This window comes from Nothobranchius furzeri, chromosome 4 (assembly GCF_043380555.1).
Source record: "Nothobranchius furzeri strain GRZ-AD chromosome 4, NfurGRZ-RIMD1, whole genome shotgun sequence".
In the NCBI taxonomy this organism is placed as follows: Eukaryota; Metazoa; Chordata; class Actinopteri; order Cyprinodontiformes; family Nothobranchiidae; genus Nothobranchius; species Nothobranchius furzeri.
Window position 1 is genome coordinate 17261350 of NC_091744.1, and position 24777 is coordinate 17286126.

Sequence of the window (24777 nt, forward strand, 5' to 3'; positions counted from 1 at the left end):
GCATTCACTTTCCGCTTGGTGATGCGGCTCGCGGCTGGAACGCGCTTCACAAATTGCAGCGTTTATGGTTCATGCAGCTTGTCTCTGCGGTGAGCCAATATTCTCCCAAACTGTAGGGGGCAGCATGGAGCTCTATGGCATGCATCCAACACTACACCATAGTAGAAGTAAAAATTACTGTTGTTTACAACATGGTATTCCAGCATTTTTAACAGCGTCCTAATATTTTCCGACAGTGCGAGCAATTTCTCTCCATGAATTATTAACATGTTGATCACAGCAGGGCTGTGCAGAGACCTTTGAAGGGGCAGGTGCTCAAATTTAAAAAGGGGCACACAGAATAATATTTTCGAACACCATGACATAACCACAGTATACCCGGCTGAAAAACAAATCATATTTATTAGAAATTCAAAATGGAAGCAAATCATTATATGCATCCTTACCACATAAGGACAATGTAAAGCAACACTCACTTGTTTTGGTAAATGGTCTGTATTTGTATAATGCCTTCTTAGGGTTCTACAACCCCCCAAGGCACATTACAACACACACACACACACACACACACACACACACACACACACACACACACACACACACACACACACACATTAACACATTCATGGTGATGAGCTATGATGTAGCCATAGCTGCTCTGGAGCGCACTGACAGAGGTGAAGCTGCTGAGCACAGGCGCCACCAGTCCCTCCGACCACCACCAGCAGGCAAAGCAGGTTAAGTGTCTTGCCCAAGGACACAACAGCATCAATCTCTGATTAAAGTCAGGATCAAACCTGCAACCTTCTTATTACTGGACAACCTGCTCCACTTCCTGATCTATTGCTGTCCTATTTTACCTGATGATGGGGTACAATGTAGCTGTTGCAGGGTTGCTCCTCTTGCTGCTGCTGGTGATGCTGGAGGGCAAGGCTGTGTTGATCTCAGACTGTAGGTAGTAAAACCAACAGAGGAGAAATGTTAGTCAATTACAAAATTAATGTAAGATAATAAAAAAATGGCAAAAATTGGTGAAAACTTTAGAACTGTAAGACAGAAATATCTGAGACAAAGCCTGTGGTGAATAAATGGAAATCTAAACATTAGTGGATAATAGAGGAGTTTATGTCAGAGATAAGAATGTGACAGAAATATAAACAGAAAGAGTTGTGTGTGTGTGTGTGTGTGTGTGTGTGTGTGTGTGTGTCTTCCATCTCATGTGATCTATCACTCTCCACTTGCTGTCCATCTGAGAACAAGGCAAAATTAGCTATTGTATGAATGACTTATGTAGTTATTCACATTTAACAGGTCTTGCACCTAATCCATGATCAAGTAGCTAACAAAAAACATTTTCTGGCATCAAAACATTGCAGTTGTGTATATTATTGTTTCTACACTTGTTGCTGTGATGCAACTTACCTGTACTCTTTTTTATCCAGCTGGTGAGGGACCCACTGCCTTTAGCTGCCTCATGTAGCTCTTTCTGTCGCTGCTTCCGCCTCCTCTCCTTACGAGGCACGTCTGTACAATGATATATCATAATTCATTTACAAATATTTTTTCATGCATGTAAAACTCATGCATACACATACTGGGACATTTCATTCCTTTTCCAGAAAACTAACTTTATATAATTTGGCCACAAATTTGCTTCATGATGCTGATCCAGAATATTTCCAAACTATTTTAATCATAGTGCTTTAGTAATTATAATAAAAATAAAGGATAAAACAATGTTTATGCTTTCATTCAGTTTTACTATCTACTTTGTGCAAAACAGAGAACTGTACAGATAAAATAATTTTGCTGTGAAAACAGTAGTTTTTTTAAAAGTACATCTTTAAAACATAATGTTTTTAATACACTGCATTCAAAAAGAGAGCAAATATAAACTCCAACATTTTGAGAATATGCATAGTATTAGTGAACTATAAAACCCACCAGAAGGGCTGAGAAACCTTAAAATCTAAAACAAAACTATGTTCCCTAAAACGCTGGACAGAATTTACAGACAAGGACTGAATATTTTGTAACACAAAACTTGTGACGGATGTTACCTTTAGTATTTTTCTTATTTCCTTTCACAAAAGGTAGCTAAATTTTAAATTTGTTCAAGTGTTATCAGTCTGCGAACCAGGAAGTGATTCTGTAAACAAGAAGCAGGGCTGTGTGAGACCCCAGTCATGTGACACGCAGCAGCAATAGGAATGCAACTTTGCGGTACCTAGTTAATAACAATGACATTTTATTAGCAAATTCCCAATATTTAAGATTGAAAAAATATTTTCAGACAAGTACTTATGTACAGAGTGTTTTTGGTTAATCCTTTTTTATTTATTTATTTATTTATTTATTTTTTTACCGTGTCCTGTCTGGCTGTGAAGCAAGCAGAATTGATGTCTGAATGCTGGTGACAAGCCTTACAGATTTATTCTCAGGTGGAGCATCAAAGCTTTTGCTTTTAATGTCACGCCTGATACTTAAAACTTTATTGTTATTGTTGTTGAATGCTTTGTAATTCCGACCAGACACGGAGACAGAGGTGAAAGAGAAAGGAAAAGGCGGGGAGAGAGGGGGGGGGGGGGGGTTCCCCACAAAAATAAACAATGAACAAGAGTCTGCTTCTAGACCTGCAGAAAATGTTTTTGGTTAATCCTAAACCTACTGAGGTTCAGAATCGGTACCCAGCCACAGACACACACCCAGCTAGTAATATATCACACACACCTAGTGCCACAAAACAACTTAATAATGTACAAAATAATCTAATAACTTTGTATAGTAGTGTGCATCCTACTTACCGGTGTTAGTCCATTTCTCCCAATCAATACGTATGTCCTAAAAGCTCTGCACCACTCGCTTGGCCATGAAGAAAACGTGGGTGCTTGCAGCTTGTTGTAACCGGCTATGCGCTCTGGCGTGAGGAAGAGATGGTATGGTCACGTGACTCATGCCAGCTATATAACTTTATGAAACAGAAATTTTATTAATTATTATTTTTGTTATTGTTGAGGGGGCACAAACAGAAATTTAAAAAAAAAAAAGTAAAAATAAATTCATAATAAATAAATATAAAAAAAAGGGCACTTTGGGCACATGGGACAAAAGGGGCAGGGTCTCAAGCACCCTGCCCCCTGCACGTGCCTGGATCACAGTGATCTTTGAGAGCTGAATCATACAAATGTCTGTATTTACGAACCTCTGCCATACTAGTTCTTGCCAGTCCGCCATGTTATTCCACGTTCGACTGTCCGCGTGGTTAGAAAATTTCCTAGGTGCGCGATGCGGAAAATTTGGGCCGTGCAGAGGTGCGGTGGAGGGGCGTGGTTGTTAAAATGATGCAATTTCACTGCGCGGACCTCGCGGACGCGTCAAGCATAAACCAACCTCAATCCAGGGGTAGCTATAGTGCCCCCTAGCACCTCCCCTGGCGCCGCCACTGGAAAAGAGCAGAAGAGCAATGGAACAGAAAAGAAACAGAAAGAACATAACAAGGAATGATAAAATCATGCAGATAATCTCCCAAACAAAGGCTTTTTGTTAGTGATGGCTCAGTAATAGTGACCTTTGAAAAGAAGCTTTAACTCATCTTCTTAATGAGGAGCTTTGACCTTAATACACTGCAAACAATGCTTGAGTTTTGAAACACATTTAAAAAAAGCTCCCGAGTACAAAAAGCTCCTTTATCCCCGTCCAAACTTTCCTTGAGCCTTAAGCCGTATGTAATCCTACTAACCAGTCCTGCTCCTCCCATTCCAACCATTAATAAAAGCATAGCTATCAAGTGTGTCTGCCTCACTGCCATCATGTTTCTCATCCAACTGCTCAACTTTTTCTTTGCTGCCTCCAAAAAGGAAGAAGACTGTAAATATGACCTGTCTCTGTACAAGCGTGGCGACTTGCTAGAGGTGCCCCGGACCTTATTCACACACTTTGGTATTTACTTGGGCAACGATCGGGTGGCACATTTAATTCCAGACATCCTGCCTGCAGTTTTCAAGGATAAATCCGCCATTGCCAAGATGGTGACAAATAATCGTTTACTTATGGGGGTCATCACCAAGGAGGCCAGTGTGAGAGTGGACTCGGTGGCAGATTTTGCTTATGGATCGGATATTCTCATCAACCACATGGATAAAGCTTGCAGACAGCCTCCACTGGATGGAGAGGAGGTGGCACGAAGGGCTGAGAAGCTCCTGGGATCTGTCACCTACAGCTTGCTGTGGTACAACTGCGAGCACTACGTCATGTACTGCAGATATGGGATAGCCATAAGCTACCAGACATACCAGGTAACATCACTGTGCATCTTTCTAAATGACACCTAGCCTCACAAACAGCAACCATTCAGTGACTTCCCATGAGGATGTTAGCTTCTTGCATGGTCATATTTTATTCTGTTTAAATGTTTTAATCTATTAGTTATGATCAAAGAAGAATGGAAGTCATTCTGTCTCTTGCTCGCAAAATAAATGATAGAGATAATAACCTAACTTGATGACCAAATTGGTTCCTCTGGTAACTCTGGGAATGTTTAGCCTAGCAGTGCACTGAATGTTCTGTCATTCTTTTCCATTAAAAAATACAAAAAGGCCTTTGCATCCAACACATTTACCTCAAATTTAAGAAAAACTATTATTTCTGGAAAAAAGACAAAATTTCAAACAGTTACTTCAGTCTTTGTTTGAAAATGTCTTTTAGTAGAATTTTAAAACCGTGAAATTTGCCTGTTGCTGTTTTTACAAAAATATCCACAAAAACTATTGGGATTTACACTTTATTTTAATTGGGAACCTTAGCCAAATACTTATTTATATGATGAATCAGTACAATTATTAAATTTTTTTTTATTAAAATAGACATGTTTGTTTGTTTGTTGGCTTTAAAATTATGTCTTAAATAAAGAAGAGGAATGTGACTCATTGAGGGTGGGGGCAGTCTTTTCTGAAGGGGCCAGAGGGACAGTCAACAGTTTTCCAGGGGTGCCCGTGGCTCCCCTGGCCATCCCTTGGGGGCGCTACTGCCTCTAGTAGAGGTGAATTAGAGGTTTAAAAACCCCATATCTATGTGTGATTATTTTAAACAAATAAATAGTAAGCATTTCAAAAGCTCTTGTTGATCAGTGCTAAGCTGCAGGCTCTTATGTAAAAAAATCAAATAAAAAAACATTTTCCAGTACATGACTTTAAGGATTTAAATTCTTACACGCTGACACGTGAGTGCAAAGGAATTTTACTGATTCATGCAAATAGCTCCTTATAGAGTCACTTTTTGCCAAGAACAGCCACTGACTTGCTAAGTTAAATAAACAAACGTTATTCTGTGGAATGGTTATAACATATCTCATTTGCTGCAGAAAGCTTTCTGAAAATCTTTAGTTTGAAGTCACCAAGGTTAGTTTTGACCAAATTAATCTGCTCTTGGCTAATCTAAGCATAGCAATGACAAAAATAGACTGCCTTCATCTTTTTTAAAAAGTAACAGCAGCCCATTGTTGTAAAACTTGCAGTTTCACTATATGAATCTTTCAATTTAATATGTGATTATTTATAAAGAATTTCATAGTTATTTGTAAAAGCAAACAATAGCAGCAAGCTGTAGCATGCCTGGCATAGCTGGATTACTTCCAGCTGGAATTTGTTAATTTATTTGATGAAATAACCATAAAGTAGTGACAGAGTTGAAATAAAGAGTTCTGGCCCCTATTCAAAGTAGCCATTAGCTTATAAATCCATTAAAAAGTCACATATTTCTCAAAACTGAGGCCTTCCAAATAGCAATCTGCCAACAAACTGGGAGAAATTAACAGCTCACACACACACACACACACACACACACACACACACACACACACACACACACACACACACACACACACACACACACACACACACACACACACACACACACACATACATATGTATGTATATGTGTATGTGTACAAACGCAAATAAATAAAAATATATATTTTCTTTTGTTAGTTCTGCACAACAGTCCGTAAGATTGTATTCAGCAGGATGAGCGCCTGTTTGACAGCAGTGTGCGGAGTCGGCACCATGCTGTATCTGGGCTGTGCAACGCCGCTGATGCTACTACTCAACCTGCTCGTCTCTTTCACCATCTGGATGGCGTCATAAACCCCCCCCCCCCCCCCCCCCCCCCAAACTGTTCCATACAATGAAACTGATAAGGTGCATTTGTTTTGTGGCATTTAAAGGCAACAATTTCAAAAAAATAAATATGTATGATTTAACAATTGTGCTGTCAAACCGTCTTAAATATTTTTGTGTTTATTTGTAAAGTGTAATCATTAGTTGCTCAGAGAACGTAAATAGAAACACTGGAAGGCAGATCTATGAAGGGGGGCATGTTTAGACTTTTTTTCAGACTTGACCTTTCTTTTCTTTTGTTCAGACGTCACAAAATATGTATCTGAAGCCCTTTGCACAAAATCCATCTCACATGAAGCAATTTCAGCAGTTTTATTCTTGACATTGTGAGTACCTTCCAGAATGATCCGTTTCAGGGCTGGGTAGCCACACTGGCAACTATTGTTGCCAAAGTGTATCACTGTCATTTTTGACTCACATAAAAAAATTACAGTGTTACTAACCCAACATGTTCCACTTATTTGTTAGTAAACAACTTAGACAAAAGCTTTGTCTAAAAAAAATTTGTTTCCAAGTGCTTCCAATCGTATGACATCATCTGCTTCCTGCTCCTTCCTGCTGAAGACATGGCGACTGCAAAGCATCCTGGAAACAGGTCATTTTTAGACATTTCAGATGAACTGCCCCAAAATATATTTGTAATAATTTACTCATTCAAGTCTCTATAGTAACCCTCCATCCAAAAATTATACCCAAGATAAATATTTGTTTCTTAATAGGCTTATTTCTGTAAGTGGCAACAATATAGGTACAAAGCATGTCGCTAACTAAAGGAAAACTCTCTGCAGGATCGCTCCTAATTTACTTATTTAAAATATTGGAATGATGTACAATGGCTCATTTTAGTCCTCTTAGAATACTTTTCCAAGCTAAATAACTTCACAGGTATCCAAGGCCTGTGTGTATAGGATTTGTATACGTTACCATACATCATTTTCTTGCTAGCAAACATTAGCTTGTATCTCACAGTCTAACGATAGCTAGCTAGTTGAAAAGCTAATGAAGATGTTGATGTGCAGCTGGGGGTGCACTTTTCTTTGCACACAAGAGCTTACATAACCAGTACACACACCTATGACTCAGGGTAATCTAGTAATCTTCGGTCAACAGTGGTGAAATCCATCATCACAAACTCAAGTGGGATATTGCTTTTACAGAACGTTCTACATATGGAACATGACAATGTACAAGGGATGATATTGAAGATTGAGTAATAGCATAATATGCATGTTTTGACATTGATTTAGGTCCTGGAAAAACGGGCAGATGGATCTCCTCTCATTCCAGAGGCTGGTAGTCCAGACCCTCCTCCAGGGGGGGTGCTAGGAAAAATTTTGCCCGAGGAAAATAATGCCCCATGGTCGGCCCTGGTTATGACGATATTCTCTATTCCTGTTATTAGGTGACATTTCACCTACTGACAAGCTGTGAGACCACTGGCAACATGAGTTGCCAGTCATGCCATTTTCTTCCCAAAAAAGTACATAATTGAAAAAAAAATTATATAACATGATTCAGAGGGACTTTACTGATAAAATGATATGCATTACGACTCTGAAAAAAGTTTGGGCACAAAGTTAAAAATCTCTGTTCCAGGAGGGGCTCAGAGTGGAGTTGCTGCTTCTCCAAGTGAGAGGGGTTTCTAGTCTAATTTCCCCATATGTGACATCACAAACAGGGGCTTTTGAAGTGACTTGTGTCAGGTGGATTTTTGGAATGTTTTACAGGCAGTAGAGACCGTCGGGGTGACATAAAAGGCTGTGAAAGGTGAGTTTTGCCTGATATGTCTCCTTTTGTAGGAAATAATGCATGTAAGGTGAAGTATTTTTGGGTTAAAGTTACAAGAGTTTCACCACTGATGATTTTCCTTCCATCCATCCATCTTCTGAACCTGCTTTGACCACGTAGGGTCGCGGGGGGGCTGGCACCTATCTCCAGCGGTCAATGGGCAATCAGGCAGGGTACACCCTGGACAGAGAGCCAGTCCATCGCAGGGCAACACAGAGACACACAGGACAAACAATCACACACACACACACACACACACACATACACACACACACACACACACACACACACACACACACACACACACACACACACACACACACACACACACACACACACACACACACACACAAACCAACACATTCTAACACCCAAAGCATCAAAATATGACACGTGGGACCAAGCGTCAATGTATAACGATTCGGGATGCCCCAGCATGTCAGGAGACGATCAGGGACATGTGGCCCCGCTGGCGTCAGTGTTTGATGCCCGCGGTCACATGGACATTATTCGACTATTTAACCTTCCTCTCACCCCAATCCTAACCTCAGTAACTGTGACCGTATGGTTAGGATTGGAGTGAGGGGAAGGTTAACTAGTTGACAAGTCGTTCTAATGTCCGTCTCACCACCGGCATCGCATACCAACGCTCTGGGACGGTGTGTCATCAGTGTGTCCCTGATCGTCATTTCCTGACGCGCTGGGGCATCCCGAATCGTCACATATTGACTCTTGGTCTCACACACACACACACACACACACACACACACACACACACACACACACACACACACACACACACACACACACACACACACACACACACACACACACACGCTAACAAATAGATTAACATACTGGTCTTCACTGCAGAGCATTTGGCCTGCCCCCATTCATTTCAACATACTTATACTTTGCTTTCTTTTGCTCAGATGTGTGCACAGATCACTAAGCTGTTCAAAATATTCAGAGAAAGTAGAAACAATCTGCAGTCCAGATAAAATCAATTCAAATAGAAAATAGATTAAGAGGAGTAAATTGCTTCACAGCTGCAGGTAACACACAGCAGTGCTTTCCAGCTGCTTTAAAAACTCAGAACCTTGCATAGCTTCATGAAAACAGAACTCAAATACATAAAGACAAACAAAGAATGGTTTCTGGAATAATTTTTGTTTTCTGAATGTATAAAATGTGAAAATAGAAGGCAAGTAGAAGCCGTTCTTAGGAACTGGTACTGATGTGACACAGCTGGAAGGGAGCAGCTCTTAAAGTTTATTTCGGGTCAACAACAATATTTCTGACTAACCTCAAGGTCGTAAGGGTGTTTGAAACATGGCAACAGGACTGTTTGCAGTCACTCACCTTCTTGGAACTGATGACATGCTGTAGTTTCAATTCAGTTGGGCTTGTTCAAATGAGTTTATTTATATAGCGCCAAATCACAACAAGGGACGTCTCAAAGCACCTCACGAAGAAAACATTTCAATTGAACCTGCTTATCAGAGCACTGAGTTCAGTTTATTATGCAAATCAGTTAAAAGCCATAAGAAAACTCAGCAGATTACATTGAGTCACTGACTTGTGTTGAGACTTTACAGCAATCCCCAAACAATGCAAGCAGGTAGCGACACTCTGTTTTAACAGGAAGAAACCTCCAACGGAACCTGGCTCTGATAGGATGGAGCAGAGGCACACAAACACACATTTGTACCAAGTAGTGTTGCTATGGCTGCTTGCAATTTCTCAGTATTATTCTTTTTCTGAACAAAGTATACTTTGCTGTCCCTATTTTTAATCAACCCTGTAATTAACTGATCAGATTATGTCCCTTTGTCTTTGGCAAAAGCACCAAGAAAACAGACAAAATGGATTTAATTAACAGAAAAGCAACCTCATCAGCTGTGACAGGTAGAGCTTTTTATGCTGTTCTTTTCCCTGGAAAGTCAAGCTGATATTTAGCTTCCAGTTGGAGATGATAGTTCCCAGTAGGTGGAAGGTTTTTGCCTGATAATAAATGTAACGTATAAAGTCCTGAAGTACTCGCGGTAACATCTCCTTAAAACATAAAAATCAGTGGGGTCAGACTTCCTGGGAATTCAGCTTGATGAATAGACAAATGTTAACGAAGGGTGATAATCAGGGTTCCAGTATAATTAGCCACTAATCTTGAGCAGAAGGCTTAATATTGATTTCAGAGAGGCTGATGTAACGTCTGAACGTCACAGGTTTTATTCATGTGAGTGCAGGTCCACAGAAGCTGCTGAGATGGGAAAGGTAACCTGGTTTTGTTGCCTGTAAAATTGGCCTCTAAGTTTCAGCGTGCAGCCACAAAGCAAAATTAGATTTTCTCTTCTCTTCTTTGTACATCAGGTTCTCTGCTTCTGTCAACAGGAAATGAATTTACACAACCAACACAAGCTGATCATGACTGGGTCTATATTTTTACGCTAACACACAGCACTACATGGTAGGGAAACGATTTTATATGAAAGAGTTTTGAATGGATCTATGAGAGTTCAAACTGTGGTTTAAAAATAGTTATCATACTAATCTAAAATCGAAATAGAAAAAAAATTAAGTTCATATTTTTCCAAAAAACTAAAAGTTTCAAATGTGTGTTTGTGTGCATGTGTGTGCATGTGTGTGTCTGTGTGTGTGTGCGCGCGCCTGTGTGTTTGTGTGTGTGTGTGTTTGTGTGCGCGCGTGTGTGTGTGTTTGTGTGTGTGTTTGTGTAAAATGATGCAAAGAACAAGAACGGAAAACCCTTCTGCATCTGTCTGTGGCAATATAATAATCCCGTTTAGTCCTATATTAGGGGAAAAACAGATAAGATTTCCCTAATTTCCCCTGGGATTAATAAAGTATCTTTGAATTGAATTGATCTAATAAAAAACAGTGGACAAAAGTTTAGTGAGTGCAAACTTCAGAAAATTGAACAAGAACATCAGACTCCCTTTCATCACTGGTAACCAGTAAAGAGGTAAATGTGCAAAACAACGTTTATGAATGGTAAAATTTTTGAATCGTTACAAATCAGTAACTGCATTTTGTCTTCAAGGGCTCCTGTAGACATGGCATCTAATATGTCGTCGCCCAGAGACTTAGACCCACTCCCATGCATTTTAGACCAGACATTTAGGGTTAATGTTAAGAAGCCGCCAATATTTTTCAACAACTGGGAATCATTAAATTCATTTTCAACAATATTTTAATGGGTATTTTTAGAGATTAAATATAAAAACTACACATTGTCCCTTTAAATACAAAAGACACAATTAAAACACAATAGTAAATCTTGGACCAGATACATGACTGGATACCCCACTACGCCCTCTGTTGTTCTGGAGGAGAATTGCTTTGCAACACTCTCCAGGTGACAGAGAAGTCTGAAGGCCAATGTCTCCCTCAATGCCTGTGCATGTTTCCTTCTAGGCGCTGACAGAGAAGCATAAATTAGGCTTATTTAAATGGCTAATTCTCTCATCTATCTTAACCTGGGCCGCTTGTAATTCTTCATTTGACAGAACATCTTAAAGATGATTCAACATGTTGTAAAATATCAAGTTTAAAGAGACATCTGCAGTGCAAATATGCGTTTCTGTCAAAAGGTTGAACAGCCTCTTTTTAAAGAAACAGAGTTTGCATCCTGCAGGATTGATGAGCTAACTGCTAGTCTTAAAATAGCATTATCGAACATTTCACAAGGGTTCGAAAGATGTAATTTTATAAACGTTTTACCTGTCGTCAGTTTAGCTTTTTGGCTGTTTCTGTAAAAAGAAATTATTGCTCCATTTCTCTAGTATTTGTGCATATTCTTTAAAACACACAGAGAACTATGACACTGTAGAGCTGGGAGATGATTTAAGATGGCAGTAACATATTATGATATGAGTTCATCAGTCTTGATGGATAGAAGCTCTATTTCTAACAGAGATATTGTTCAATAAGCTACAGCAGCTTTTACACAAAAGAACTAATGGTCAAATAGCTAAAATATCCTATTAAATATAAGTATTTTGAAAGTTTTCCCAATTTAAATCAGCTAAAAGCTTATCAAATGTATAAATATTTTATTTCAATGCAGTTTTATTTTTAAATCACTTCTATAAAAGACCTGTAGTTCATCGTAGGTAAAGTATTTGCAGCTTTTGCGCAGTAAGAAAAAAAAGTTTTACTTTATTTCTGTCATGGTTCTGTGATGGCCTGGAGACCTGCTCAGGGTGGATCACGCCTCTGGTTCCAGTGACAGCGAGCCTCCAGCACCGCAGGGACCCTCATCAGGATGAAGCAGGACAGAAAACGGATGACGTGCGAGTCATATTTTACTGGGCAGAGAAGTTATGGGTTTGAATTGAAGGGAAACAAGTGCTCTACATAATTTATGATTCCAGACTGGAACACTTGTGACGGGTTCTCCTTAAAGAAGAGACTCGGTTCAGTTGGAAGACATATATCAGCTGCACCAAGGTCTAAACATACATAAGCTGAAATATGATGTTTGTCATTTTTAAGAGATAAACTAAAAAAAAAAAGCTAAAATGTGCTTTGTTATGTCATCCGAAGGAATTTATAGGAAGAAGACATATACGTATAGACTTATTTTAATGCATATGACTTTATTAAAGTATTCAATCGGTGGCTTTCTGCGCTCTTTCTGATTGATATTTTAAACTCCTCCAGGGAGAAATCTACATTGTGATCCAAAGAGCCATCACTTTTCTGTTTGATCGTTTCGTGACTGAGTAGAAGACGTGTCCCCTCAGCCTCATCCTCCTCTCCCTGCCTCCCATAGCGCTCAGGACTCCCTCAGTGCCAAATGGACCGCAGTGCGCACCGGGAGACGCCGCGCCGCAGCGCGCAGAGGCTATAGGCTATTGTCTTTTAATTTGGTTTACATCGTTTTGTTTGCTCGGAAAGCGACCGGAAACGCGCTAAAATAAAAGTTTGTGGCAAATCGCAAACGATGAGGCGAATCGGGAATGCTTTTTCTGCGCTCTAAGGTGAGTTGATCTCGTAATATTTAACCTAACAGTGATTAATGGCTCCAGAAATGCGATATTTAAGTTTCTAGTGAATTCTGACAGGTAGCTGAGGGGTTTCTGGAAAGTGTAGCAGCTGCACCAGTCAGATTCAGGATGTTCTCAGAAGATCTTAATGCAAAGGAAAATGTTTGACTGGTGTTTGTTGGAGATGCTGCATCCCGAACAAACTCTTATTTATTTATGTACCTGTTTATTGCTGAATGAAAAAAAAAAAAGAAAATGTAAGTTTTTATTTTTCATTCTCCATCACCAGTCTGTTGTTTTGTGGCCTACTAGAATCCTGCTGTAGAGACTGGATTATTTATTTATATTTTTTGTTTGTGTTAAATTAGCATACATACATTTCCTGTTAAATTTGCTTCTGGTACCCAAATTGACCCACTTTGGGACAAATCAGGAAATACTGTGTTCTTCTATTCAGTGTCCACTGGTCACTATTCCCTCTTGTTGCATAGATTGACCGTTCATCATGGACACAACAGATCAGCCAAACACGACTCAAGTGGATTCCAAGCTCGAAGCCACGCTGTTTAACTGCTGCTTTCCTCTGAACGATGAGAACCCTCTGACACTGGATGACAGCACAAAGCTGGTTGGAGTTCAGGTCATTCTCATCCTGGCCTACAGCACAATCATCTTGTTTGGCGTGACTGGAAACTCTTTGGTGATTTACGTTGTCTACAAGTTTAAAAATCTACGGACAGTGACAAACTTCTTCATCGTAAACTTGGCTGTAGCTGACTTGCTGGTGAACACGCTGTGTTTGCCGTTCACCCTAGTCTACACGCTTTATGACGAGTGGATGTTTGGCCAGGTCCTGTGCTTCATGCTGCCCTTCGCTCAGGGCATGACCGTGCACGTCTCCACTATCACGCTGAACATCATCGCTCTGGATCGGTACAGGAGCATCGTCCGCCACATGGAGACCAAGATGTCCAAAGACATCTGCACTGTGGTCATTGGGTTCTCGTGGGCCATCAGCGCCCTGCTCGCCAGTCCGCTGGCCATTTTCAGGGAGTACGGATCCTTCGACCTTTCCCCAGATGAATCTATTCAGGTGTGCACAGAGAAGTGGCCCGGGAGCAGCATGAACGGACGCATCTACAGCATGTCAATGCTTTTGGTTCAAGTCGGCGTACCCTTGGCCATTAATTCTGTAGCGTACATTCGCATATGGAACAAGCTAAAAAAGCACATGATCTGTGGTCGGAATGACCACCAGCGAAGGAGGAAGACCACCAAGATGATGATAACCATGGTGGTGCTGTTCGCTGTGAGCTGGCTGCCTTTTCATGCGTTCCAGCTGGCGATTGACATAGACAGTGCTGTGCTGCACATGAAGGACTTCAAGCTGCTTTTCACCGTGTTCCACATCATAGCCATGTGCTCCACTTGCATCAATCCCATTCTGTATGGGTGGATGAACAACAGCTACAGGACTGCCTTTTTATCTGTGGTCAAGTGTTACCGACCCTTTGGTGTTGGATACAGAAGCACCAAAACCAGAGAGAAACACAAAGACGAAGACAGGGAGTGCTCCGACTTCAGGTCAACCAACGTTTGACTTGGCCCCTCACTTGTGTGAAATGAGGACATAGAATTTGAAACATTTTGTGGCTAACTGAACATGATTACCAGAACAACGGAGAAAACTCGAGTTTAAACTTGAGAATTAATGGATTATGTTGGCGTGTGTTATCTTTGTTGGGTTTTTTTTTCTCTGGGAACATTAGATCTACTGATTTATTGCAGCTTAACTTGGATCAGAGCGAAAGTACTGCAACACTAAAAATGACAGAATTAGAAAATCAGCTCTGACAGCTGATGGATAAAGATTTCTGATCACGTAAAACAAAACTATAAAAGCTGGTGTAACTTCTGGGCATGGCTGTATAACATGATTTCATTTTTACATTAATTATTATTTTAAAGACTGACTTAGCAGCCATACATAAAATAGGTTAAGCAATATAACATGCATTGTAATTATGACACAGAACATGTTGAAATATAAATACAGCTAACTCTGATACCACAAATATGCTTAGAAATAAGTACCGGTATTTGAAAAATCTGAAGTTTATTTTTGTTTCTCCTCTAATATTTCTCCATGCTAGTCTTTATGCTGTACTTATAGGGTGTAATGTTGACTTATACTTGGTGTTTACTTACAGACATCACATTCCTCAACTGCTCGTTAACAAAAGTTAAGCTACGTTCAGAAGCCATCCCCAAAAGACCAGAAGTTCTCAGTCATACAATAAATGCATCAAACTTAGATTTATTCAGTTTGTTTGCTCTGGGCTGTGATGATTATTAGCACAGATGACAAACAGCAGACCCGCTCTGTGCAGGAATTATCCACATCCCTTTTCCCTAAAAGCTTTGCTAGGATTCAGGACCCGCTCCCCCATGTGAGCTTTGTTACAGACTTTATGACTTAATATACAGTCACAGAGACAAATCTGTTAATGTTTTTTTTTTTACAAGAAACTGCTAAATAGTTTAACGGCTGAGGGAAAATGTGGCAGAATCATTTGTTACACAAAAAAATGATGCACAAAAATGTTTAAAAATGGTTTATCATGGTCAAATTTAAAATGATAAACTAATCTTTCACAAAATAGGAGCAGCCTTTCGCTTATCAATCCTGCAGTATGCAAATTTCCAATCTTTGGAGGCCATTCAAGAAACTACACAAAATGAGAACGATAATAGCTGTTTACACATTTTACATAGACATTTGCTTCAAAATGGTTGACAATTCCTTTATAATACAAAATCAACTTTTGTGTGAACTCCTGTTCACCTTCTTTTTGCTCAGTATCTTTTTTGCATGCTGGTGTCTTAATAATTTCTGTATTTTCTTACGTTAAATTAAGTAATTGAACCTCATAACTTCAACTACAAAGTATCAGAGACCACTCAATGTAATGACTCATAAAAACAAATAACATTTTCATTGGATTTACATTCATATCACTGATAACATAAGTAGATGTTGTTTACATGCTTTTTGTTATGGGCTTTAAAGGTGCAATATGTCGGAATGAAGAATGAAATCCTGTGGTCAAATTTGGTCTTTTCCTGAGCAAAAAAATCACTTTCTCACTGCAGTTCAGTGGGTTTCACGGCTGTTGCAGGTTACAAATCAGCACCAGAAGGTTCTAGTTGGCAAGCAAAAAGGAGTCTCACACAGTAAGATGATAAGTAAATAAATATCATATCTGGTGGTAGAATTATTGGGTGTTTTACAGTAGGGAACACTTACCACACTCAGTGTGTTTACATCAGAAAACAAAACTTTTGCCCTAACTGGACTGACGTTGTTTTTTTTAAATGCATGTAAACGCGTTAGTCTTGCTGAAGGAAAACTGGGCAATCATATAATGCGAGTGGTAACCAACTTTATCTGCATGTAAACGGTTCAATCGTGCTGATACCAGTAACTTCTGGTAGTGATGAGACAACGGAAGCAGTTTTCTAATAGTAACATTGCCACAAAGTAACATGTGAAACCCCATCAAACAGTACAGTACAAACCGCATAAGCGGTGCTACAGCCTTGCTGTTTTCCATTCCATCGGCCATTGTGCAGATCTTGTTTTAACTTTGTCTACTTCACCCCGCCAGCGTTTGTTTACTATCTGTGTTGCTATAAGCTAACCGGAAGAATTTCCACACGAAAGGGTGTATGTCGAACAAACATTCGACAGTTAGTTTTTCTGATGTAACCTAGGTAAAAGGCTCCCAGTTTATTACTTTAGATCAACTTAGAAGTGCATGTATATGCACTGAGTTATTACGGTAATAATCCACCTGCATTGGAGGAAGTGTGGCTGTCTGCTATTTTGCTGTTGTATTTCTGGACGTCTAATTAAAGGAAGTGAAACGCAACAATTGATTCATAATTCAACGTTTTGCTGCGATATCAAGATGTTGGTGACTGAAAAAGTAGCTTGAGAAAGTTTTAGAGCTTCTAATTCACCGTTAGCATTGTTAGCTCAACATTAGCCTTTAGCCTGCTTCACATAAATCTCCCAGCATATAATGAGCAAATGTTTAAAGAGTTAGTTATCAGCTGTTCACCAGATCAACAGATGCCATTTATTAGATATCCTATTACACAACACAGTTTTAATACATGGCTGTATTCTGTAGAAAATGCATATTTTACCCCAGAGTGAGCATTTAAAAAACTCTTTACAACATTTTAAAAAATAAAATAATTCCACATTTTTGTCATGCCTAAAGAGAAATGAAAACACTAAGTAGAAGAAAAAGTCACTGATTGAGGTTTTTGTAAATCATGGATGACAGCTCATAAAATCATGTTTTACTGCATCTCTTTCCTCTTGAGCTGAATTCATGGGTTTCATGTCCTAAATCTGCATCAGCTGGTGGGAAAGGATGCTGACCACACCAAACAATAAACAAAGAAGAACATTGTAAATAGTTGTATTTACAATATAAAATGTTCAGTCAAAAGCTCGATAAGCCAAATGTGAAGCGTTTAAACTAAAGATAAAAGAAAAAGAGCTCAAAAATGATTCTGAGGTCTGAACCATAGTTACAAAGGGATGCAGATGTTTGCAGTAAAAGCTGCAGCAGGAAGCTGAAACAGTTTCTTAGAAAACAGAAGAACAAAGTTCCTCCCCCACCCTGCTTGTCTTTGTCGGAGTGTAATTACCACTGCTTGCTTTTACAGTGATTACGCTGGTGTTCAGGTTTTAAAGAGCCCTTCCTGTTGACCGCGTCCTCACTGATTAACTTTACGGGTACGTGAGGAGCTGAGGGACTGGGGCATTAGTTCCAGGTCTCTGTTTTTAGTGAGTTATTGATGGTGTATTCAGCATTAAGTCAATAATTGTTTCTTTAGCTGTCTGACAATATTGAGCAGCTGCTTCTGTAACAAAGTTCACTGTCAGAATGGAGAATAGTCCACTAGCTGATGAACTAAAATGAACAATAGCTTTAAAGTAAATTGCATTTACCCGTCTCTGCTAATGGAGCTTGTCTTTGGACTTTCAAAAGTAAAAGCACTTAAATCCTTCCAAAAAACCATCCATTGGCTCTCAGCCTATACATATACACACACACACACACACACACACACATATATATATATATATATATATATATATATATATATATATATATATATATATATATATATATATATATATATATATATATAAATATTAGATTAATGTTCTTTTGGGTAGGACTGCATTGATTTTGTCTTTAGTCCTTTTGTGCAAAAGTTAAGTGAAGTCAGAGAAGCGGTGAATCGATCGGAGACAGCTCCTCACATGAACAACAGGCTCATTGGTACGTTTGAGTTCTATACACAAGGAGGAGCTCATTTAAAGAGAGAGCTAAGATCTTTAGGAGGGATTTTCAGTGGAAAGACTTAATGTGTTTGTTACATTTTGCAGATAGGTCTTTAAAACAATCACAGTTTAGAGAAAAAGATTAATTGTAGTGGGGAACACGGGCTTACTGCTAGCCAGAGCAGAGCAGTTTACATTATATTCCAAAAAAACATCTCAAGGTTCGGTGAGAAACTAATGATTGTTCTGCTTGAAATACGATCGGTCACCCTGATCATGCTGATAGTGAAAATAGTCTGCTACCCCTATTTCCTGCTTAGCCACTGATATAAAATAGATGCGGAAACACTCGGGCCAGAAAAAGTTACATCACACTTTAAAATTAGCTTTCATGGATTCACCCAGCTTGGTTGCAACCATGGAAGACTGTGTTGATTTAGAGTCCAGGAGAGAGCAGAGCATGTCTCGGCTAATAGAAGCTAACTGTTAGCATTAGCAATTCCTCAAAATGTGGCAGCACAGTCAGACTTGAGTCATTTGTGAAGATAAAACATTAACGTTGCATATTTTACCCAAATGAAGAAGGAACAACGGCAGCAGAAGAGTTTCTTTGCTCTCAGCCACTCAGAGGCCAATCATGAATTTTAACCAGTAAGTCGCCAAATCTTGTCCCAATCAGGTGATTTGGACCCAGGGATTTAGCCAAAACACAGAATAAAAGATCACGTAAAAACATAAAATAAAACTGGGTTAATAGAAAAGACGGTTCAGTGTGACTTTAGTTTGAATGACTTGACATAACTTTGACTAGATTTCCTTGACTTGTCTGCACCTTGAGAGTTTGTGCAATGATACGGCACTCCAACTATGGCTGAGGCTAGATTAGATCGTGGGTAACACAGGTGGAAACAATCAAGCAGTCCCAGGTGAGTGCAGAGAGATCAGAAAAACAGACCAGGATCGTGACATAACTTTATATATAAATAATACAGAAGCTGCATCTAGAATTTGAAATATTAGTAATTTTAGTAAGTAAAACTTGTTACACTAGTTACAAATGTATCAATGAAGATTGTAGATGTCAGTTAACTAAAATGTATCTAAAAATCATGACTGACCAGACCTTTGACTTAGAAATGTCAAATTTACACACAACTCTCTTTTTACTGCTAAGCTGAACTCTTAATCTTATCAGTTCACCAAACTGCAGTTTTTTCTCCCTCATAATCAAATCAATTCAGAAACTGAAAACAAAAACACAGCATGACTGCTCATGGTTCATTTCCTAAACTTGATTGCACCTGACCTTTGCTAGACTTCATAGAGATATTTGGTTATAGAGTCAGTGTGAATTAATGAAAGAAAAACACACTAGTCAACGATTTGTTGTTCAAAAGTGGTTTTATTAAACTTTCACATATAAATTAGGCTTTAACTTTAAGTACACAGTTCAAGAACAGCATTTTGACTAATTTTATTGGTGACTTCAATTGGCTTTGATGCTGATTTTGCCTTTAACTCTGAATGGAAACAGTGACCCTCCATGAAAATGTTGAATCTGCATTTTGAACTGTGTGAACGTGAGTTGCTGTTCAGATATTTTAGTTTTCATGCTATTTTTAGTGTTCGACACTCAAAACAATAAAATTACAGCCAATCCTGATCCTCATTACAATTTCAGTTCAGAGTATTTTACACAAACAGCATCTCTGTGCAGATGAATACATTAGATGCAAATGTAAAACCTGAGAGGACTGACCAAAGTGTTCTGGTGTTTGTGATCAGAGGAGAGAAATCTACGCAGAAGGAAACGCCGTCACGAGGTCGTGCCCCTCCGGTGGTCTCATTCTGGCTCGGGCGTGGAGCTCACAGAACAGCTGCCCCTCCACAAAGAAGTAGCCCTTCTGTTTCAGGTTGACGTCACAGTCGGAGCACACGAAGCAGCCAGGGTGATAATATTTGTCCCGAGCTTTCACCACCGTCCCACTGTAGCAGCAGAAACAGAAAAGAGTCAGAATCAAGTTACTCTGTCATGTTTGGCGTCTTATTTAGTTTAATAACACATCTTATTTAGTTTAATAACATGGGTAACAGTGCACAAAATGCTAGAATAATGCAAAAATACAGAATCGTTTGCCTCAAAATTTCACATCTTAGAATGACATTAAGCTGTTTTTTTACACTTTAATCAACTCCTTTCAAAGTGGTGGTTCAGTGATTGTGTTGGTAAACTTTGCCAACTTCACATAGGACAGTACTCTGCAGCCCTCTGCTGACCAGAAACAGCACTTAACAGTTTTGTGGAGTGGGTAGGTACCCTGGGGGGGGGGGGGGGGGGGGGGGGGGGGGGGGGGGGGGGGGGGGAGCTCTTTACCTGCTTAATGGTGGTTTGCTACTTTCTCTGCTGGTAGCTAATAAACAGTTTTGGGAGTAATGGCGTTTAAGTAAAACAGCGTTATTAACAGTGTTATTTCTTAGGTAACAGAAAAATCTAATTAATTACTTTTCCCACCATTGCAACGGTGTTAATGTTACTGGGTGTATAAAGTGGCGTGTTTCTCTGTTATTATATAGTGGTTGAATGAAGCACAGCCGTTGTCAGGCTGTCTGACAGGACACACACGAAATGACTCCTGAGCCGACCGAAGCCGGAGTGAGTGACATCCGCTGTACCGGCATATTTTAGAATTCCTAAAACACAAAGGTAGCCTTTCTAACATTTATTAGGCGGACTGGATGTGTATTCCAGATATTTATAATTCTATTGTTCCTAAAAGAGATTAACATTCCAGATATCCAAAAGAACATTCTTATTAAATGAACTTTTCAGATATCCAAAATGTTCTTTATAGTTTGTCAGAATCATTCAGTTAAAAAAATCTTTCACGTTATAGATATTATGGAACATAGCTGCATTATAGAACATACATGTCACAGTTACTTTGCTAGGTAACTAATTACTTTTACAAAACTTTTATTTTTTACAATTTTCCATTGTGGAGCCTGGAAGTAAATGCCTGAAAGGGAATGTCTTTGGAGGTGAAGAAAAAAGCTAAAACCAGAGTGAACATCAACACGTCACCTATACTCATTTGAGGGAACTGAAGGAAGCTATGAAATCAGGACTGATGGTGACCTGGATTTGTTGCTTCTAGATTTCTAAGTGAAAACCCCAATTTTGGTCTGACAGTGTGGCTCTTTTTACTTTGTGGCTTATTTTGTAAGACTTGACGTGTTAGGGTTAACTCATTGTACAGCAGGCTGCTGCAGGGAAAGTTGTAATTCCATTTTTGACCAAAAAACTGAGGAAATTTTCATCACGTTTTATTTAATGTATTCAATGGTTTGGTCTTTCATGATTTAATTCATTTTGAGACATTTTTATTGAATGACTATTTGCTCTTTTCATGTATTTTTTTTATCCCATTTAGCAGTGGCACTGGGGCACCGCCCCACCAGTCTCGCAGGAAGATGAAGAGGAAGATCACAAAATATTTTTAAAACACTTTGATTTTTAACTAAATGATCTATACATTATACAGAGTATAAGTGTGATGTATATTCTGCATTTAAGTGAAGCTTTAAAATGTTTTCTTATACTTTTACCATGAACAAAAGGTTGTGGGATGCATTTCCTGTTCCTCTGGGGCGCAAAAATCTTTAACATTGACCTACCCTATAAGTGGCGCATGCAGATATCTTAGATATGTATATTTGCTAGGGATGCGACTCTTAGAGCAACTCACGATTAGATTTGATTCCGATTCTCAGGGTGCCGATTCGATTCAGAATCGATTCTCGATTTAAATCGATTCACAATCAGTATTAACAAAGAGTGTCTTCAGGATTAACTACTTTATTGTACAAGTTAGTTAAAGCTATGGGAAATTTTTATTTTACTTTTACTTTAAACTAGTCATGCTCAAAAAATGCTAGTTTACAAGGTAAAATAAAGTGATTCTAAAACTGTAAACAGAAGCAGTCTTTTGACCAAAAGGCAACATTAATTGTTGCTAACCTTGTAAAATATAACAAATCTTTAGTTACCTAACAGTAGCTTTGAAAGTAATATGGTCAAATACTTTTCAAGTATGTGTAGATACAAGTTTAACATTTTATTCCCCAACCTGTTTAAAAAAAAAGTGCCTCAGATTTCTTACAAAGGAAAATGTTTTCTCTCATTTATCAATAACCTAAAATAAATTCATGTGCACACACACACACACACACACACACACAAACACACACACACACACACACACACACACACACACACACACACACACACACACACACACACACACACACACACACACACTCCATACCTAATCGGTTGGGTAGATTACAGGCTTGTCTTGAGGACATAAAAATTGGATAACTCTAAACTTTTTGCTTTTAAATCAAGACAAGACGGAAGTTCTCATCTTTGGACCAGAAATCCAGAAAAGGTAATTGCTTAGTCAATCACCTGACCTGAATGGCATTACATTAATCTCCAAGAACAAAGCAAGGAACCTTGGTGTTATCTTTGACCAGGACATGTCATTCAAATCCCAGGTTAAACAGGTTTGTAGGATTTCCTTTTTCCACCTTCGGAATATTGCTAAGAGTAGAAGCATCCTTACCAGGAGTGATGCTGAAAAACTAGTTCATGTATTTATTACATTAAGACTGTCTTCGTCGTCTTCGTCTTCCTCCGCTTATCCGGGTCCAGGTCGCGGGGGCAGCATCCCAATTAGGGAGCTCCAGGCCGTCCTCTCCCCGGCCTTGTCCACCAGCTCCTCCGGCAGGACCCCAAGGCGTTCCCGGACCAGATTGGAGATGTAACCTCTCCAACGTGTCCTGGGTCGACCCAGGGGCCTTCTGCCGGCAGGACATGCCCGAAAAACCTCCCCGGGGAGGCGTCCAGGAGGCATCCTGACCAGATGCCCAAACCACCTCAACTGGCTCCTTTCGATCCGGAGGAGCAGCGGTTCTACTCCGAGTCCCTCCCGAATGTCCGAGCTCCTCACCCTATCTCTAAGGCTGAGCCCGGCCACCCTACGGAGGAAACTCATTTCGGCCGCTTGTATCCGCGATCTCGTTCTTTCGGTCATTACCCAAAGCTCATGACCATAGGTGAGGATTGGGACGTAGATCGACCGGTAAATCAAGAGCCTGGCTTTCTGGCTCAGCTCCCTCTTCCCCACGACAGATCGGCTTAGCGTCCGCATCACTGCAGATGCCGAACCAACTAGTTTTTAGTACATTAAGACTGGATTACTGTAATTCATTACTCTCAGGAAGTCCACAGAATGTAGTTAAAAGTCTTCAGCTTGTCCAAAATGCTGCAGCTAGAGTTCTGATGAGAATTAAAAAGAGAGATCATATCTCTCCTGTCTTAGCTTCCCTACATTGGCTACCTGTTAAATTCAGAATAGATTTTAAGATCCTTCTTCTCACATACAAAGCTCTTAATAATCAAGCTCCCATCATACATCAGTGATCTGATTGTTCCATACGTTCCTAACCGAGCACTTCGCTCTCAGACTGCAGGTTTACTGGTGGTTCCCAGAATATCTAAAATTAGGATGGGAGGCAGATCTTTAAGTTATCAGGCTCCTCTCCTGTGGAACCAGCTCCCAGCTTTGTCCGTGAGGCAGACACCTTGTCTACTTTTAAGACTAGGCTTAAAACATTTTTATTTGATAGGGCCTATGGTTAAAATCTGATGTTAGCCTTAATCTGGACAAGTGGGGGAGTACAGGGAGGTGGAGTGTACAGTCGGTAAAGACAGTTCTCCCTTGCCCTGCCTCCAACATGCCTCCATCTAAATAGGATAGATTATCCAGAGTTATCTCTGTAGTTGTGCTGCTATAGGCTTAGACTGCTGGAGGATACACTGACCTCTTTTCTCACACTACTGCTTTCTTCTACAGTTTGCTCTTTAACTGTACTATTTTCTGCAATTTCAGCTGTTAACATTACTTTCTCTCTAAGTGTTTTTCTCCCCAGAAGAAGCTACAATGATGTTCTGCTGAGCTGTGGTGGCCTCATGAAGGGGGCCATCGTCTAGCACACTGCTGCTAACCACTTAAACATTCTCCTTCTCCTGATAGTAACTTTTTGCTTTCCTTGACATTGGATGTGCTACTACTAGTTTAGCCGTTTAATTATAGATCCACTAGGATAAATACAATAAAGTTTATCTCTCACCAAATAGAATATTTACTAAGAAATCATAATATAACTATAGACACATTACTTTGTCTTTGTGTGTGTGTGTGTGTGTGTGTGTGTGTGTGTGTGTGTGTGTGTGTGTGTGTGTGTGTGTGTGTGTGTGCGTGCGTGTGTGTGTGTGCGTGTGTGTCTGCTCTGTCTTCTCGATCCCCAGTGAGTCGTGGAGGATGGCTGCTTATACTGAGCCAGGATTCTCTGGAGGTTTCTTCCTGTTAAAAGGGTG

The 24777-nt window shown here is 39.6% G+C and overlaps 3 protein-coding genes across 3 annotated transcripts in view; 2 read left to right on the top strand and 1 right to left on the bottom strand.

Annotated features, from left to right (window-relative positions):
- Positions 1 to 3619: 3619 nt before the first annotated feature.
- On the top strand, positions 3620 to 6719 carry LOC107388449 (lecithin retinol acyltransferase). The gene is made up of 2 exons (XM_054743738.2): positions 3620 to 4295; positions 5985 to 6719. Exons 1-2 carry the CDS (start codon positions 3810 to 3812, stop codon positions 6138 to 6140), a joined length of 642 nt encoding a protein of 213 aa, XP_054599713.1. The 5' UTR covers positions 3620 to 3809; the 3' UTR covers positions 6141 to 6719.
- Positions 6720 to 12825: 6106 nt separating this feature from the next.
- Positions 12826 to 15628, top strand: npy2r (neuropeptide Y receptor Y2). Its single transcript, XM_054743737.2, has 2 exons — positions 12826 to 12961; positions 13459 to 15628. The coding sequence occupies exon 2, from the start codon at positions 13473 to 13475 to the stop codon at positions 14565 to 14567; it is 1095 nt and encodes a 364-aa protein (XP_054599712.1). The 5' UTR covers positions 12826 to 12961; positions 13459 to 13472; the 3' UTR covers positions 14568 to 15628.
- Positions 15629 to 19717: 4089 nt separating this feature from the next.
- LOC107397062 (PDZ and LIM domain protein 3) overlaps positions 19718 to 24777 on the bottom strand; it is a 39435-nt gene continuing 34375 nt past the window's right edge. The window contains exon 7 of the mRNA XM_054743781.2: positions 19718 to 20321. Within this exon, the coding sequence (XP_054599756.1) occupies positions 20132 to 20321 (190 nt within the window). The 3' untranslated portion in view covers positions 19718 to 20131. The remainder of the gene's footprint in view (positions 20322 to 24777) is intronic.